General features: G+C 38.0%; 1 protein-coding gene across 1 annotated transcript in view; it reads left to right on the forward strand.

Annotated features, from left to right (window-relative positions):
• cast (calpastatin) overlaps window positions 1-19,500 on the forward strand; it is a 62,854-nt gene that overhangs the window by 39,480 nt on the left and 3,874 nt on the right. Inside the window, exons 8-32 of the mRNA XM_088338006.1 lie at window positions 58-96; window positions 1,611-1,694; window positions 3,568-3,618; window positions 3,685-3,798; window positions 5,628-5,735; window positions 5,827-5,928; window positions 7,931-8,047; window positions 10,557-10,631; window positions 10,702-10,767; window positions 10,837-10,941; window positions 11,009-11,125; window positions 13,028-13,102; window positions 13,187-13,282; window positions 13,351-13,404; window positions 13,504-13,608; window positions 13,686-13,802; window positions 13,877-13,990; window positions 15,302-15,403; window positions 15,478-15,585; window positions 16,083-16,175; window positions 17,321-17,365; window positions 17,448-17,549; window positions 17,625-17,711; window positions 18,954-18,983; window positions 19,151-19,261. Coding sequence (XP_088194132.1) covers window positions 58-96; window positions 1,611-1,694; window positions 3,568-3,618; window positions 3,685-3,798; window positions 5,628-5,735; window positions 5,827-5,928; window positions 7,931-8,047; window positions 10,557-10,631; window positions 10,702-10,767; window positions 10,837-10,941; window positions 11,009-11,125; window positions 13,028-13,102; window positions 13,187-13,282; window positions 13,351-13,404; window positions 13,504-13,608; window positions 13,686-13,802; window positions 13,877-13,990; window positions 15,302-15,403; window positions 15,478-15,585; window positions 16,083-16,175; window positions 17,321-17,365; window positions 17,448-17,549; window positions 17,625-17,711; window positions 18,954-18,983; window positions 19,151-19,249 — 2,205 coding nt within the window. The 3' untranslated portion in view covers window positions 19,250-19,261. The remainder of the gene's footprint in view (window positions 1-57; window positions 97-1,610; window positions 1,695-3,567; window positions 3,619-3,684; window positions 3,799-5,627; window positions 5,736-5,826; window positions 5,929-7,930; window positions 8,048-10,556; window positions 10,632-10,701; window positions 10,768-10,836; window positions 10,942-11,008; window positions 11,126-13,027; window positions 13,103-13,186; window positions 13,283-13,350; window positions 13,405-13,503; window positions 13,609-13,685; window positions 13,803-13,876; window positions 13,991-15,301; window positions 15,404-15,477; window positions 15,586-16,082; window positions 16,176-17,320; window positions 17,366-17,447; window positions 17,550-17,624; window positions 17,712-18,953; window positions 18,984-19,150; window positions 19,262-19,500) is intronic.

Here is a 19,500-nt window from a genome sequence, read left to right on the forward strand (position 1 = left end):
ACGTTTTCTCTTCATTTTTGTATTCATTGTTTTATTTTCATTTTGTTCACGTCTTAGCCCTCGCTTCCTGCAGACGCCGTACCCAAGGATGTTCCGGTAAGTAACTTTTTTTTTCAAAGGAATTTAGGGTCTTTTTTTCAGTCAAGAGGACCGAGCCAAAACACTCTCGTGAGGAATGTTGCAATGCAGTGCTGAATATTGTCTTTACTTGGCAAAGTGTATAGCAGAGGCTTCCATTTTTTTCAGATTCTAAGGGCTACTCTTAATTTCAAATATTAAAATAAAATAAAACCCAGTATATAATTTTGTTAATTTTAAATATTGTAATTTTGTTAAGGTGTATTCATATATTATAATAAGAAATGTATTTTTCTAAATTAAAATTTGTAAAAAAAAAAAAAAATCCAAATAAAAACAATACAACATTTAAAAATGTATCCCAATGATTAACAGATTGAAGGGCCACTTTAACTTTATTTTAAACGGTATTTTTTTCTTAGGATATGGTGTAAAATCTTTAAATCAATCGTAAAAAAAAGTACAGTCCATAATATTTTTGAATATTTTTTTCTTATAATACAATATATATTTTTCTTATTTAAAAATATTAAAACATTATTTTTGGATATAATTATTAATACAAAATTTAGCTATAAGATTCAAGAGCCACGTATATTTTTAATTGAATTTTCTTTTTACATGAAAAAAAAAAATTTAAAACATAACATTGAGAAGGAGATCGTCTTTTACATTTTATATATTCAAGTATATTTAGGGTTTATTTATGTTTTATGAGAGAATATGGTTTTCTTATTCATTTAAGAAACGATTTTAAAGCCCCAGTGTGTAATATTTGACCACTAGATTGTACTGTTGTATAATGTGAATGGAAACCAGTGCTGCAGCAAGACGGCAGACAAACATGGTGACACCTTAGGTAGGGATTCCACTATGTAAAATAATTACACATTTGTCGACCGATGATTTTTCAATAAAAAATATGATAGATCATGTACTTTATTACCGCTTAGCATTAAAATCAATGTTTTTTTTTCAACTGAATGAAAGTTATTTCGTACACTCGGAGGCATTAAATATTACACATTTTTGCTTTCACAATTTTTTTTAAATAAAAAATAATTGTGCAAAATTGTATTACCAGCCGCAGTACATCAGATATAGGTATTTATTTTAATGTTTTTTTTTAATCTACTGAATAAACATAATTTATTTATCATGCATAAAGTATTTATGATTTCACTATTATAATACAATTTATTTTGAAAAGCTTTGCAAACTTAACATTTTTAAATGTTTTTTTTTTTTGCACCTTCGTGTATTTTAAAAGGGCTAGCCTATCTTTGGTTTATAATGTGTTTTATGTTCATGTATCATTCCGGGTAGTTTGAAAAGTGCTTTGCCTCTTGTTGGAATTTAGGGTGTGTCAGTATTTTTCCTTCACTTGTGATCCGCTTGTGTGCTTTGAGGGATTTTATTTGTGCTTGGTCAGAAACGCCCTCTAGCGGATAATCGAATGACGTTCAAGATTATTTTTCGAAGAAAACAATGTGAATTTACCTCAAGGTGATACAGTACTCCATTTGTTTCAGAAACCACTCAGCACAGATGAAGCCCTGGACACCCTTTCAGCGGGTTTCATGACATCAACTCTTCCAACTGCTCCCAAAATGGAGGTCAGAAACCACATGTTGCAATGCACCTAGGAAAAGCAGATTTGGCAATACTTACACAACTAACAAGTCTTTTATTTGTTTCTTCGAAATACCGTAGACACCCGGGATACAATATTAAACCATTCTGAGGTGGGATCACAAAGGGAAATTGCTGTGTAGTGGGGGTTAAAAACTTATGGAAAAGCATAAGTTAATTTGTTCCGAACCCCTGTTACCTCAAACGAAAATATTTATACAACAAAGTAGTATAAAGTAAATACTACTCTTGTGTAATGTATGTGTATATGATTAAATAACATGAACGGAAATGCAAAATTTCATTTGACCTGGTGTGATGTGACCTGAGCTGGTCAAGCAGAGTAGCAGGTAGATGCAGCCCGCAGGGGTTGCCGGATTTAAATTAAAACTGATTTTAAAACTGCCACTTGTAAGAATTGTCTTATAAAAAGTCCTCGCTTTTATTGCCTTGTTATGTTTAATTATTCATCCGTGTCAACCTCGGGCAATTGTTCCGGTATTAATTGTTGCAATTCTCCTTAGTAATAATAAACCTTACAAACACAATGCCACAGCTATTTACTCACAGCAAGACAGACTATGTAGAAAATCGTGACAATATCAGCAATCTATGATGACGTTGTCTTCTCTTACCAGTGACCGAGACAATCCTGATTAGATTCAAAATGGGCAAGATGAGGTATTTTTAAAAAAGGTTTCTGTGTAAAAATATTTATGTGAGTAAATTACAGGGAAAACTTATAAGCCAGGTATGTTATTGTCCAATCAGCACGACGGCGCGGTGATTAGCGCGTGTGCGGCACAGTTCTGAGGTCATGAGATCGAACCTCCTGTGTGGAGTTTGCCTGTTCTCCCCGTGCTTGCGTGGGTTTCCTCCGGGCACTCCGGTTTCCTTTCACATTCCAAAGACATGCATGTTAGGTGAATTGGCCGGTCCAAATTGTATCTAGGTGTGAATGAGCAAGCAAATTGTCTGTCCTTGTGTGCCCTGCGACTGGCTGGCAACCAGTTCAGGTTGTCCCCTGCCCACTGCCTGAAGATAGCTGGGATGGGCTCCAGCACCCCTGCGACGCTACTGAGGATAAGCGGTTCAGATAATGAATGGATGGATGGGATATTATAGTCCAAATTGTCACTTGATTTCCGCCTTGCAACTTTACAATGACAGCCATGTTTCCATGGTTATGATGTTTTTGCTTCTCCCTTTAGCATTATTGCAAATTTTGGGACCTGTAGCGAATAAATACAGTACAAAAAATACATTGTTGTATCGCAAACTATACTTTATGAAGCAATGAGATTTCTGACCAGAACGAAGGGACAGGCATCATTGGAGGCCTTCTTAATGATGTCGTGATGCAAACCAATAGCAGGCAAGTGTTTTTATGATGTCAACCAATAGCATGCAGACATAGCTCCACAGACACGCACTTAAGGTTTTCATTTTTGGGCACCCAAAATAAATTGGTGATGTTGAAGAGTGGGTAAAATACCGCAAAGAGGGGTCAATAAAACATCTGATTCCACACCATAAAGTAAAAATGTTGTAAGGCGGGGTCGCCGTATCCTAGGTGTCTACTGTAGTTTGATTTTTCATGTCACATTGAGAAAGTATATGGAAAGTGATGCAATGGAGTTTCTCATATGTCCCAATTAGAAGCTAGCTCTTTAAGCCCTAATGTTGGTTTTTACAGATGCCAATTGAGTCTCGTATCCAATGAAGTTCAGTTAAAACATTTCTAGTCTGTGAAAAGGTCTTAAGGCGGGGTGGCTTTATCCCGGGGGCTTACCATAGCTCCACGTTGCCCTTGTTTTTAGATGTAATCTTGGTCTCATTTTTTTCCGCTCTCCTCAGCAAAAAGGCACTGCCGCCGCCTCGTGTTACGTTGCCCCACCGGTTTCGAAGGTACAAAACCTCACATCATTTGTCTTCTGTCTTGCCTGGCATCTCCAGCTGGTTTCGTCTTTCCAGGAGGTCGCTTCACCGCAGCCTCCCGTTGCCGTTTGCCCTCCGGCAGATAAGAAAGCCAAGATGGAAGTGGACAACTTTTCCTTGGAAGCTTTGATCCCCCCTGCCCAATTCCAGGTAACAGAACAAGACGGGACTCGTAATTTCATTTTTGAATCATCCTAGTTCGGGGGATCGGCAACCCAAAATGTTGAAAGAGCCATATTGGACCCAAAAAACAAAAATAACATTTGTCAGGAACCGTAAAAAAAACAAAAGCTTTATATAGGCCTTATAATGAATGCAACACGTGCCGTGTGTTACTTTATTAGCTATATTAGCCTGCTATCAAAATAACCACATTTACTGTAGCGCATTCAATGAAGAATGATGCACCATGTGACTACTCTATTGTTGGATACCTCCTCAGGTTTAACGTCATTACAATATTAATGAATTACTGTATGTTTCATTTCTTTGATAAAATTCAAGAAATGCAATAAACACAATTTTTGATTAAAAAGAATGGAACATTACTTTCCATTCTCATCCTCCTCGACCTAAGTGCCGCCTTTGAAACAACTTGCCATTCCACCCTTCTGAGCAGACTCTTCACTTGGTCTATCCCACATTCCCGTAAAATGGATTCACTCGTACCGCACTCAATTCACTCAACTCAAGTCCTTCTCCTATGACCCCTCCCCAGTCTCCTCAGGTGTGCCTGGGGCCCCTCCTTTTTATAACCTACCTTACACCCACAACAGTTAAAACAAATACTTAGAATAGGCCAAAATGTATACACAACGCTAGATTAGACCCATTCGCTTTTTTTTTTTTAAACATAAATGTTCTTGTTTAATACAAGATAATATAAATATAAGATAATATGTACAGTGGCTCAGGAGGTAGAGCGCTCATCTTGGGATCAAGAGATCGCAGTTCGAATCCAGGCTCCTTCGTGTTACATGTCGAAGTGTCCTTGGGTAAGACACTGAACCCCTAATGCCCCCAATAAGCAGGTTAGCGCCTTACATGGCTGCACGGCCGCTATTGGGAAATGTGAAGCACACTGTAAAGCGCTTTGGGAAGTCTTGACTTGAAAAGCGCTATATAAATGCAGATCATTTCATTTCATACAGTACATACCTTAAATGAGAAACTTTACCTGCCATTGGGGTAATATTTTCTTTTTTTGCAGTGTAAGTTGTTTCAGTTAAAAATAAGTTACCATCCGCACAGCAAAAAAAAAATTCTGACCCATTTGGCAGAAAACCTTTTAGTTTTCTAATTTTAGGATATTATTTTTATCTAAGGAAAATCAACCTTAAACTGACTTATCTTATCTAGCAGATGGTGCATTATTCCTGAAGTTACTAATCACTACTCTTCCACTCCATTCCTGCAGGTGGCAGTAATTAAATTACAAATTGCTTGCCAATTTGATGCTTGTTTGACTAGAATAAAAGGTTAAGATGTGTTATAACTTAAAAAAAATTGAAGCCAAAAATGTATAAATATTTGCAGTGTATATAATCAGATTAAAGTAAAAAAAAAGTCACTACTCTTCCACTCCATTCCTGCAGGTGGCAGTAATTACATTACAAATGAATTGCCAACTTATTTTAAGACTGGCTTTTCCTAATTGGCTCGAAAAACAATTTACAATGTCAAAAAACTAGAAAACTCACATTTAAGTAAAATGCGTATATGTATATTTTTTGCAGTGTATATTTATATACAAGGAAAATGATAAAATAAAAAAAGCATGTTTACTACTTTTTGGCTCCATCCGTGGAGGTAGCAGTAATTGCATTACAAATTGCTCGCATATTTTGGAATAAAATGGAAGAAGCTTTTGTTATTTTCGAATCATTTGTATGTTTATTTTATTTTCATTTCAAATCTCATCACAGGGTCACTTTAAAAAGAGTAATTCAATTATTATATTTATTTTCCTGTTTTTTTAGAAAACTGTGTGTGTGGCTCCTCCCCCTGCTGAAAAACAACAGGTGGAAAAAACATCTGGCGGTTTTTTTCTGAAGGCAGACCCCAAAACAAAACCCAAAACGGATGAGGTAACATGTTACTCGTTTGTAGAGCATAAAGCAGATTTGGGACTTACTCCAACATGAAGTTAGAAAAAAAGTCTGTTTTTATCTTTTCCAGGGCAACTCCATGTCCCCGGGTGCGCTCAGTGCTCTTGGGGACCTGCTGCCGGTAGCAGAAACGAAACCAGAAATCAAAGTGAAACCTGAGGACATCGTCTCGGTATGTAAACAACGAGTAACATCAGTGTTTCACAGTTATAGGAAGGCTGGCATTTTTAACGGAGCATAAAAACACGGCACTGTCAAGAACCAGAACAGGATCAGGACCCAAACGTGTGACGTTCTCACAAAAGCCTTTTATTTTACGGGAAATTGGGAGTCATGCGCGTTAGGCAGCGGTCTGGCGTGAAATGATAGGATGGCAAAGGCCGACGATATCGATACCAATTGCCGGAGTAGATATCGGACAAGTGGGGTCGATACCGGACAGGACGGACAGACAGGATTGATAATGAAACAGGATATAGAAAATAAACAGGACAAACAAGACAGGAACGAAACTGGAGAGAATAATAAACAGAACAAAAAATAGACGGGAACAATACAAACTGGAAATACCAACAGGAAAACAGGAGTGAGTCAGAACCCCCGTCTTGCGGGGCAGAGGTTCGTTGACGGACTGACAGAGGAAAAATGAGAGATCTGAGCTTAAAATGACTGAAAGCCAATCTGTCAGTGAGCCGCAGCTAGCGCCACACGGGCAGGACCAATTGGGCGCCATGGCAACCGTGACAGGCACTGCCATTGCATCAATTAGAAAAATATTCGCTCAGAACAGGAAAATGCTTTGGTGGGCCTAACTGTAGCTCATAAGTTGCAAATTAAAATAACCTCCCGTATACCGTCATAGCAGCAATAACGAAAGCATCAGTACGTATACAGACGCTGCCCTACTTACAAACGATCGACTGTAAGTTGAATTTGTTCTTAAGTTGCTTCAGTGCTATATTTTGTATGTTTAAGGTTTATTTAAGTATATTTAGGGCTTGTATAAGTAACCTGTATTTTCCTGGACTAAAAAAATAAACATTTCATAAAATATGCTCTATAAACATAAATAAAGTTGAGTTTAACTTACTTTTGGAAGATGCGCTTTAAGAGTTAGGCGACTTCCTCCTCCGTGATAGAAAGTGGCTGGAAAAAAGCGATCTTCCTTAATTCACTTTCATTTCAAATGAAACGGCTGGCCTCTTCTTTACACTTCACACCAACCTTTTTAAATGGAATCACGAGATATTAAACGATAACGATCTTAGCACGCTGGAGATACAGTATAGAATGTTTACACACGAAATAGGAAGAGGAAGCGGATTTCTTCTTTGGGGTGGATGTTGGGTGAGCTCTCACAGCGCCACATGCTGGTAGAGGCCGAAAAAAGCACTACAGTAATGCCCTGTACTCAGAAAAAGGTTTTTCGACATCCCCAAAAAAATGTTCTTATCTACCCGTTTTACGTAAGTCGAATGGTCGTAGGGGAGCGTCTGTATTTGATACTGTAACTTACCAAATCATCGATATGAGTATTACATTTAATTAAATTTAAACCTAATATCATTGATTGGGTCTGTTTACTTGCTGATACGATATCTTAAAATAGTACAGCTTTGGGATCGTAAAAAACACTCAGTTATTTTTAATCTGAATAGATGGGGGATGGGGGGTTAGCGCGCAGCCCCACTTTGCAGAGATTCAGGGTTCAAGTCCAGCTACACCAACCTCCCTGTGTGGAGATTGCATGTTCTCCCCGTGCCTGCGTGGGTTTCCTCCCACATTCCAAAAACATGCTTTTCAGGTTAGTTGGCCAGTTCAAATGATCCCTAGGTGGGAATGAGCGAATGAGTCTGTCTCTGTGTGTCCTGCAACCGGCTGGCAACCAGTTCAAGGTGTCCCCTGTCCGAAGATAGCTGGAATGGGCTCCAGTACCCCCGCGACCCTACTGAGGATAAGCGGTGCAGATAATGGATGGATGGATAGATGACAAGGGCACACATTCATCACAGATTCAGAGTCTTGATTTTGCTCTAAAAATGAACCAGATCATTTAAATCTACAACTTTTTCTTCAAAGACCGTCCACCAACCGGGGTCTCACAAAATTCGATGGAAAACGTTGAACATCGTCATAAAAATAGGAAGTGACCAGATATCATTTTTATTTTGTAGGAGAAGAAACACAAAGAGGAAGATGCTGTACGTGTCGGTGAGAGGGAGGACTCCATTGCGCCTGAGTACAGGTTCAATAAAGAAGATCTAAAGAAATATCCGGCTCCTAAACCTCAGGTGAGAACAAACAGAACTTAAGATAAACGTCAATGTTAAGTTTGTTTCAGATTACCGGTATATTCTCTGAAAGCTACCTTTGTGTTAATGATTAGCGTGTATGGCTACCAGTTTGATATGAATCTCTAATATCATTACATTTTTGTGATGTTGTTACTATATTATTATTTTGTTAGGACCATGTTGTAGATATTAGAAATATGATTAAAAATCTTCCGTGTACAAAAGCACTGAGTGATTACCATACATAAATTTTAGGCTAATTTGAAAAATAATTTTGGATAATTAATCATGTATTTAAACACACTCATCATGTCAAGGATTACTAATAGAAAATCATATAGATTAAACTTAACATGAGGTACACAGGAATTGGATTTAAGTAAAAAAATAAAGGGTGGGTGAGGTGGCATTGATGCCGATTCCAGGTATAGTTATCGGCTTCGTTTCAATCAGGAAACTGAAATCACATATCTCCTAGAAAGTCACAATGACCCATCACCGGTGAGTTATTTTCAGAATCGCTCTGCAGGCCACGCTGGTGTGTTTAAGCCAATTAGTACGGTAGTCTAATATGTGTAAATTCAACTATTGATAAATAATACTAATAACATTGTGATTGTGATCTAAATATTTTATCATTATTTTCTTTGACTTATATTTTTATAGTTATAGTTGTATTTATTTTTTACTAATTTAATTTCAATAGGATTTAACATTTTTTTTTAAAATATACCTTATTTATTTCATTGGTGCTATTATCATTATTAAGACTATATTATGTGTTTTTGTTATCATTTTTTAAAATGTATTTACCATTTCTTGAATATTATTGTTTATAGCTCAGTGGCCTTGGGGGTAGGGGGCCCGCCCGGAGACGGGGAGGTTGCTGGTGCCTCGGGTCATACCTAAGACTTGCAACATTGGTACCCTTTGGCTCCCTGCTTGGCGTTCGGCATTAGGGGTTGAAATTGGGGGGTTTGGTCACCTAATGACTCCCAACACATCAGTTGGGTTGAGCGAGGAGGCTGGGAATCCCCTACTCTGTATCAATCTCCCAGAAAAAGTCAAAATGTGAATGTGTTCTTGACTCTAGCAACCTCCCAATAGGGTGATATGGCTCTGGTGTGTATATATATATATATATATATATATATATATATATATATATATATCATTTCATTAGCTGCACCGCTTGTCCTCAGTGGGGTAGCGGGGGTGCTGGAGCCCATCCCAGCAATCATCGGATAGTGGGCAGGGGACACCCTGAACTGGTTGCCAGCCAATCGCAGGGCACACAGGGACAGACAACTCGCTCGCTCATTCACACCTAGAGACAATTTGAACCGGCCAATCCACCTGAAATGCATGTCTTTGGAATGTGGGAGGAAACCGGAGTGCCCGGAGGAAACCCACACAATTATGGGGTGAACATACAAACTCCACACAGGAAGTCCGGTAGCTGGATTTGAACCCACACAGGAGATTCCCAAGACCTTAGAACTGTGCCGCGTAACTACACATTTCAGGTACACTTCTGTTTAGGTGCGCCTTATAGCAGTGTCTGAAATACATCTGCCCGGACGCCCGAGGCGTGCATCTTTTACGTCGGGCGTACAACTTACAAAATGTCTCCGCCCGGGTGGCCGACAACTTTTTCAAGAAAAAAAATAAATAAACCCCTACAGATTTTTCTATCAAATCAAACGTTTGCTTTATTCCGATGTCGAAATCTTCGTTCGGTTTGGAAATTTGGGAATTTTAGTTCGTTTGGCAATTTGCATACGTGGCAGCCAATCAGAAGCCTGCATCGAATAACTTCCTGCTTCCGGACTTTCCCGAGCGTTATAAGGTCACACATTTGCATATCGTTTTCCAAAGTAGATCCACAGAGAACTCAAGAAAAATTGAGAAGTGGTTAGGAATCAAGCCAAAACCTCAGCCCCAGAAGAAAGATTCAAAATAAGCTAACAACATTTATGACACTGCAAAATGTAAATTAAAAGCATTGTGGAAAGAGTAGTTCACGTGGCTTGTAGCGGACGACGCAACACAAACATTGCATGAATGAAGATGAGTAAATACAGGTCCATACTGATGGCGGATGGAAAACAGCTATGTCATATACAGTACATGCAATGAATGTTATAAGTAGATTTGTAATAAACTTAATTTTAAAGTGCTGTTCTGTTATATATTCTGATTATCAATCCTTGATACTTTGCAACAAAGATTTTTTGCGATTAGTCGTCTTATTGTGTTTCAAGTTGTGAAAAATGGGGCAGGCAACTTTCTGGCATGAGTTTTGGACACTGCTTATAGTCCGGAAAATATGGTAAATACATATTAGATGTACTGTGGATATAGCTTTTTTTCATTATGTGTTGTTTTTACATAGAGACTGTTTTTTTTCTCCTGTGAAATGTTTACACTCAATGCGCCCAACGACTTAAGATATTTGCCTGGTTTAGTGTCCTACAAAAGTGTTAAAATATTTTTTGCATTGTAGCCCACATTGAATACAAACGAGGCCCTGGACCTTCTATCTGGAGACTTGCTGACGTCCTCAACTGTTCCTGCACAGGTGCATTGCACGTTTCATTCAGAGAACAATTTTTGCAACATAAATGTTCATCCCTCTTCTATTGTTGCAGAAAGCCGAGGTCCCTGCTTTTGTTCCAACTGTGTCATCGAGTCCTGCTCCACCAAAACCTTCTCAGGTAAAAATCGGAATTCTTTCCTCGTCAAAAAGGACTACAGACACTCTAAAACTGTTTTTCTATCCCCAGGGCGGCTCAATGTCACTAGACGCTCTCAGTGCTCTTAGTGACACTCTACCAGCGGATATGCCAAAACCCGAACCCCCCAAGCTGAGACCTGAAGATATCGTCTCGGTAGGAACAACTGCAACGTTTCTGGTGGTCCGAAATGAGAGTTAATCAACTATTTGGGTTATCTTAGGAGAAAAAACACAAAGAAGAAGACGCCGTGCTTGTAGGAGAAAGGGAGGACTCCATTGCACCAGAGTACAGGTTCAATAAAGAGGAACTTGAAAAGCTCCCGGCTCCTAAACCTCAGGTGAGACAAAGAGATCAAAGGCAATTTTAAAAATATATATATGTGAAGAATGCGTTATTCTGTAACTCAAGTATTTAGAGCTGCTCAAACTCTTAATCATTAATTTAAGGCATTTTTCACAATAGAGATAACTCGAGTTAAAATATGTTTGAAAGAGTTAAAGCTTTAAAGCTGCTTTTAAAACACCTTTAAGAAATTTGAGGTTGTCACTTAATCCCTCATGCAGCCCTGGACTCAGACCCAGCTTTAACTCTTGAGTTAACACATAAGTTAAAGCAGCTTCAAAAGAGTTAAACATGTAAAGTTAAACTTTTGTCAGCACTACAAGAACATCCTTAACATTAGAGTTAACTCCAAAATTATATCAGCACACCAAAGTTAAAGCTTTAGAGCAACTTTAATTCTAGAGTTAAAGACAATCTATAAAATTATCCTTCATGAGGGTTTTAACTCGGGTTGCAGCTTGAATTCCAAGATAACTCCTGAGTTAAAGCAGCTCTAATAGTTAGAGTTATATTTTTTGTCAGCACCACAAAGTTAAAGCTTTGAAGCAGCTTCAACTCTCGAGTTAAATCATGTACAAGATTGTTAACGACGTTGTTAACATTTTATCCTTCATGAGGGCTTCGTCTTAGGGACAGCTTTAACACCAGTTAACTCCTGAGTTAAAACGACTTTAAACGAGTAAGTTAAACTTCTGTTGGAGGAGCAAAGTTAAAGCTTTAAATTTGCTTTAACTTGTAGGTTAAAACAATGTTTGAGATTGTTAAGACTATCTTTCTTGCAACTCAGATACATTTTTAACACTACATTTAACTACTGAGTTAGTGAATATAAATTAAAACTTTAATGGTGGTTTTACCTCTAGAGATTAAATAAAGTATTAGAGATGGTTTACACTAAACTAGAGTTAACCGTTGAGATAAAGCAGCTTCAAAAATCTTTAACTCTAGAGTTAAAAACATGTATAGGGTTTTTTTTCTTTAAACCTTATCCTTTTTTCATCCTTCATAAAAGGGGCCAGCTTCAACTCTCGAGTTAAAACATGTACAAAATTGAAAATGTTGTTTACACTTCATCCTCCATGAGGGTTTCATCTTAGGGACAGCTTTAACGCCAGAGTTAACTCCTGAGTTAAAGTGACTTTAAACAAGTAAGTTAAACTTCTGTAGGAGAACAAAGTTAAAGCTTTAAATTTGCTTTAACTCGTAGGTTCATATGTTTGAGATTGTTAAGACTATCTCTCTTGCAGCATATAACTCAGATACCTTTTTAACACTACATTTAACTACTGAGTCAGTGAATATAAATTAAAGCTTTAATGGTAATTTATCTCTAGAGATTAAACGAAGTATTGGAGATGGTTTACACTACACTAGAGTTAAAGCAGCTTCGAAAAACTTCAACTCTACAGTTAAAAAACATGTATAGGATTTTTTTCTTTTACATTTTTAACACCACAGTTAACTACTGAGTCAGTGAATATAAATTAAAGCTTTAATGGTGGTTCAACTATAGAGATTAAACGAAATATTGGAGATGGTTTACACCACACCAGGGTTAACTGTTGAGTTAAACCGGCTTTAACTCTAGTCTTAAAAACATGTATAGGTTTTTTTTCTTTAAACTTTTTCCTATTTTCACCCTTCATAAAAGGGTCCAGCTTCAACACTAGAGTTAACTTTAAGTTAAAGCAGCTCTAAAAGGCTTTGAAGTTACGTTTTTCTCAATACCACACGCAGATCTTTAACACTGTCGTAAACTCCGGAGTTAAAGCAGCTCTAAAGGACAAAGTTTAATTCATGTCAGCGCCACAGTAAAATATTTAAATCTGCCTTCACTAGAATTATAAAGTTAAAACCATCTTACACAATGTTTTCTTACATTTGGCCTCACTTGCAGCCCACCTTGAACACAAATGAGGCATTAGACCTTTTATCTGGGGACTTCACAAGCTCCTCATCTGCCCCAGCACAGGTAAAGAAATAAAGAGTTATTTATTCGTCCTTTCAAAAAAAAAACCTTTAGCTGTGGACTCGTCATTATTTTCTGTGTTCGCAGACCAAAAAGACGTTATCTGCCCAAGATCTTTTGACTTCAACTAAATCGTCTGGTGTACATGCTCCCCTTCCTCCTAAGACCCAAAAGACACCCCAGGTAGAACTTTTGGGATTTATTGTCCACTTCTTTAGATTATTCCTAATTGTTGTTTTGTGATCCTGCAGGTATCTAACTGCCCCCCAGTGTTGCCAGCACAAGGAAAGCCCAAAAACGATGAGGTAAGCTTGAAGATCAAATATTCCCGTCCTCCGTTTTGTCATTTTTACTCTTTTTTTTTTTTCAATTCTTATGACAATTATCCTAAATTATCCTCTCAGGGTGACTACATGTCCATGGACGCCCTCGGAGCTCTCGGTGACACATTGGCAGCACCAGAGCCAAGACCAGAACCTCCAAAACTAAGACCTGAAGACATAGTTTCAGTAAGAAACGCAATTCTGACCATATATGTGAATGTTGAAAAAACGTGACTGATTTGAGTTCATATTTTCCTTCAAAGGAAGACAAACACAAGGAAGAAGATGCAGTGCTTGTAGGAGAGCGCGAAGACTCAATTGCACCTGAGTACAGGTTCAATGAGGAAGAACTCAAGAAAATGCCTGCTCCAAAACCTCAGGTAAAACAAGGTTAAGAGAATTATCGGCTCCAAAAATTAAAGAAAATGCTCACTTCCATGATGAAACCCTGCAGCCCAAGATGGACACCAGCGAGGCCCTCGACCTTCTCTCCGGAGACTTTTTGACATCCTCGAATGCTCCTGCTGTTCAGGCACCAGCGGTCTCCTCTTCTGCCCCTCCTGCACATGTATGTCGTATTCTATTCTGTTTTGGTTCCTTACGAAATGCTCAACCATGTAAGAATGGACAATGCTTAACTTATTCACGGAGATCCAAGCTTAAATGGAACTCATACGCCAATCAAGCTAAAATGCATCTTGATGTCTATAGCTGTCTACGGCAGCCGAGCTAAGATGGATATTTTGACTCATATAGTCGTCTATAACAGTCTAGTTGAATGAATGTTTGACTTGCATAGTTGTTAATGGTAGCCTAGATAGATGGATTTGGGCTTCTACAGTGGCTTGCGAAACTATTTGGCCCCCTTGAACTTTGTGACCTTTTGCCACATTTCAGACTTCAAACATAAAGGTATAAAACTAATTTCTTGTGAAGAATCAACAATAAGTGGGACACAATCATGAAGTGGAACACACTTTATTGGATATTTTAAACTTTTTTAACAAATAAAAAAAGAAAAAGTGCGCGTTCAAAATGTTTCAGCCCCTTCAATTTTAGTGCAGCAAACTCTGTCCAGAAGTTCAGTGAGGATCTCGGAATGATTCAATTTTGATCTAAATGACTAACGATAATATATGAAATCTACCTGTGTGTAATCAAGTCTCTGTATAAATGCACCTGCACTGTGATAGTCTCAGAGGTCTGTTTAAAGCACAGAGAGTATCATGAAAAACGAGGAACACACCAGGCAAGTCCGGAATATTGTTGTGGAGAAGTTTAAAGCTGGATTTGGATACAAAAGATTTCCCAAGCTTTAAACATCTCAAGGAGGACTGTGAAAGCAATAATATTGAGATGGAAGGAGTATCAGAAGTTACAGTTTTATACCTTTATGTTTGAAGTCTGAAATGTGGCAAAAGGTCACAAAGTTCAAGGGGGCCAAATAGTTCTGCAAGCCATAGTATAACCATCGATGTCAGCCGAGCTGAAATAGATATTTGACGTTGATTGTAGCCTTGTTAAAACAAACCTTGAACTTTTATAGTTGTCTATGGCAGCCTAGCAAAAAATGAATATTTGACTAGAATGGCAGTGTGTTAAAATACGTGTACTTGGGGGGGGTCCACAAAGCCATTCTGCGTCTTCATGTTCTTTAATTTAGCCTTTTTTTAATCTACGAGAGCTTAAAATCTACTAATATTATTTGTTTTAAATTACTTTACCACAGCAGTTGACACAGTTAGTGCCATTGACGGCTATAGGTCCCCCTTTCGTTGAGGTCATATAATTGGCGCTAATTGTTTGTTGAGCACTGACTTGAAAAAAAATATTGTGAAGGTTTATCGTAATAATATTCTTACTATATTTTTCTCTTCAGTCCTCTGCAGACTTTGCTCTGAATGCCCTAGCCGGAGACTTTGTTTCATCCTCCGCTGCCCCCACTGTGAAATCAGCTGCCCCTTCAAAAACTGCCACACAGGTAACAAAAACACATCAAGTTTGCGCTGCCCGTTAAAGTGTTAAAAATATTTACTTTTTCTTTTCTTCATGCAGATTTCGACAGCAGCAGACAGCGCCTTGGATGCCCTGTCAGAAACTCTGATAACGGAAGTTACGCCCGCCCCCCAGCCAGCTCCAGTTCCTTCCAAAGATCTTGTCAAGGTGGGCATTAAAGAACCCTCGAAAATTTCCGATCTTAACCGCTGGCAGTGGAGGCTATAAAACATCACTAGCCTTGCGCTGAAATTATGAAGTGCTCCAGGAACTTAACGTCTACCGTAAATTCCGGACTAAAAGCCGCGACTTCTGTCACAAGCTTTCAACCCTGCGGATTATGCAATGATGCGGCTAATTCATGCATTTTTTTACTAATGGCCACCAGGGGCGCTTGAGCGGTAAAAGTCAGAGTGAGACAGTGTAATATATGTGTCGACGAAGACGCAAGTTTAATGTAACTTCGAGCTTTGTGTATGAATAAAATTAGCATGAACAGACCCTTATCGTGGAAAAGGTGTCAATTGGACATTCTCACTTTGGGGCTGTGCGCCAACCATTCAGCTGCGCCGCCTAATAAAAACGTTTTTATAGTTTTTTTATGACTTTGCAAATCGATTTAGGAGCAACTTTATTGATTTCATTGTGTTTTGTTTGGTGTGCAGGAGAAGAAAGCTGTGGAAGAGAGGCTCATAAAAATGGGAGAGCGAGACGACTCTCTTCCACCCGAGTACAGACCCACTGAGGAGGATTTGAAGGTACTACCTTGCGTGGAAGATTTTTCTTGTTTTGCTGTGTACGATTTCACAAATTTTAAGATATTTGTGCTTGCTCGTCTTGCCCTCCTAAGAAATATTTTTTAGAATAAGCAAATGTATCTAATAGAAAATGTAGAATATTCTATCCATTTTAAATATTCTCTACCAATAATAGAACAAACATTCATTAAATTAGCACAATTTTTTTTTTATATTTGCTTGATGAGACAATTTCGCTCATTTTAGTGTAAATGTTATTCCGTATTATAGAACTAAAATCTTAAAACTACAAAAATTACGCTTAAAATAAGTAAAATCTTCTGCCAAGGGAGTAAACCCTACGGCCAGAAAGCATTTGTCATAAATATCTTAGCTATATATAATATCTGGTAAATAAAATAAGTTTGCTTTTTTCATAGGGATAATTTATTATATTAGAAACACAGGACAATATCTGTACCCTACTGGCAGAAAATCTTGTTTGTATTGTGTTTAATTTTATTTTTAAAGATATTTCTTCCTGTTTCCCTAATGAAATAACAAATATTATTCTTAGAAAATTATATTATCAAGGTAGATATTTTTTCACATTTTGAATAAATATTTGTGACAAAGGTGAGAAAAATTCTTAAAATTAGCAAAATGATCCACAATCTGCTTGATTTTTTTACATTTTATTTATTCATTCCTTTTTTTTTGTAAAACAAGTCAAATAATCTAAATAAAATTTCTATCAAAGGGTTATGATTGGATATTTTGGGTATTTAGCTTTACATTTTTATTATACCTTTATTTGGATTCTCATTTCGTATACAGTATTTCCTGTTATTAAATATCTGTTCACAAACTAGTTGGAATGTAATATATAAATATATATATATATATATATCCCACTTTTGACTTTTTAAATTTTGTGTGTGCAAATATTTCTTAAAATGTATTTAACATTTGCTAAATAAAAATACAAAATTATTTTTCTTATTAGAGAAATATAATATTTTTAATTCAAGGATATTTTATTTAAAAGTAGAATTTTTTTTGCCAAAATGAAAATATTTTTAATTGTAGTTTAAGTCTAGCGACTAACTGTGGAAATACATGTGTAATTAACTGTGCAACTGACTCGAATGAAATTCCCTTGACAGAAAATGGCCGAAGCTAAAGCTAATGCAGACGCCCAACCAAAAACGGTGAGTATCTCCCGCGCTTAAAAAATGAGGCCTGACATACGGATGGGATTTAATGTCGTATTTTCCGCTCATCTGTTAAAAGTCCATGGACGATAAGACGGCCTTGGACTTGTTGTCCAGTGATTTCGGCACATCGTCCACTGTGGAGCTGAAGCCTCCTGCGCTGGATTCGGAGCCCCTGAAGGTAACACAAGATTGACACCTCACAATGTCTTCGGTCGAATTCTTTTCATTTGATGTCGTTTCTTTATAATGGCAGCCTATGTCGCCACCTCTCCTGGAGAAACTGTCTGATACCCTCCTTCCAGATGACCCAGTGTTCAAGCCTAAGGCAGGTGCAGCCAAGGTAAATAAAGATGAGATACGTTCATGTGGGGGGTTCAAAATCATGTTAATGACATAGCCAAGATTAAGGAACACAATTTAAAGTCAGAATCTTAAATGACGTGTTTAATTAAGCCAGGGGTCGGCAACCTATGACACGCGTGCCAGCAGTGGCACGCGAGCGCATGGCAAAATAATAGAAATAATAATGTTTTTGTTTTTTTTTTAAAGCACATTTTTACCTGAAATTTCGACATTTTCAGTTGCGTGCTGTGTTGTTTAGAGGCTTTACTGTAGCGCCCCTCCTCCTTTGCTCCGTGTGTGTCTGCGCGGCGCAGAGGAGAGATCCGTGTTTCAACCCAGCCACAGAAACACCGACGCGCGATAAATGAATGAATCATGACCGCTCTTCCAGTGAAAAAATCTTGTTCTTTTCAGCTAGCGTGGACAAATGACGTGGGCTTTGTGCAAAAAATGACCGTGCTGTTTGTGCATGATTCCTCGAGAGCATTGTACCTCGCACATGAACGTCGTTACGAGACGAAATATGAACATAAATTCAAGGTTGTGTCTGACGAGAGACATTAATACGAGCTGTGTCCAGGTACGGCCAACAAACACAGACCCTGAAAACCTTTATCACTGCGAAAATCACCACCACTGAAGCAAGTTATCACATTGCTCACTGCATAGCAAAGCATGGAAAACCATTTAATATATGCGACCAAATCAGCTGTTATTTCTGTTGCACTTATTTTCAAGTAGCCTTCTGCTTTTGCTGCTGTTATTTCTGGTTTTGATATTTTCTGCAACAAGATATAATCGATGAATGGTATGGTAGCTGTCCATAGCACTTGTTTTTTGATTCTAGTTCATAGTTGATGAAGAATGGTTAATTCTGGTTGATTCTTGTGGTAAAAAGTTGAAGTCATGGATGGCTACAGGCCTTTACACATGTTGCTCACATTCATTTTTTAGTTTATTGATGAACAAGAATAGTGCTAGATAAATAGGTCAGTTATACGATTTCAATGAATATCCATGTTGTATATTCGGACTGGTGTAAAATGACAGCTGTTGGATATCAAAAAATCGTGCGAGTCATTAATCTTGGTGTGGCACACTGATTTACAAGGAAATTTGAAAGTGGCACTCCGCACCGAAAAGGTTGCTGATCCCTGACTCAAGCTATTTCATAAATAAATCCACCCGTGCCCTTCCGGTTTGCATAGCATGACTTAAGTGTCGACTTTGTCACCTGCAGAGCAAGAGCAAGTCAAAGTCAAAGTCTAAAGTAAGCAACGGTCTCTCTGCATGAAGGTGTGCAATGTGCCAAATTTAGCTTCACACAGCTGGATGCTCTGCGCTGTTTGCTTCACCATTACAGTTCGATGATATGTGGAAGCTCACCTACTCCTATGTATATTTTCTCATTTTAATTAACTCGGCGTTATGTTTCAGAAACAACATGCATCAGAACCACCAGCAGATTGCCAGCTCCCCGGAAAACCAAGCTCAGATGTTGTAGCGACATCCACGCAGAAGGGAAGGAAGAGCTAGACTTGCTAGCAGGTTTGTGTTTAGTAAATTAAATGAATTAATTGATCAAAGTATTTAAATGTCATGCCAAATTCAAATGACTTTAAACAAACACAATGCTAATGAGGCTAGTGGTCGTGTCAAAAACCAGAACGGAGACAGGACCCACTTGCGTGCGTTTCTCTTAGTTTTATTGGGAAGAAGGGAAAGGATAGTAGATAGATAGATACTTTATTCATTGGTTTCTCAGACGCGGAAGTGGTATTTCCGTG

Source organism: Urocampus carinirostris, chromosome 6 (assembly GCF_059441175.1).
Source record: "Urocampus carinirostris isolate Australia breed hairy pipefish chromosome 6, RoL_Ucar_1.0, whole genome shotgun sequence".
NCBI lineage: Eukaryota > Metazoa > Chordata > Actinopteri > Syngnathiformes > Syngnathidae > Urocampus > Urocampus carinirostris.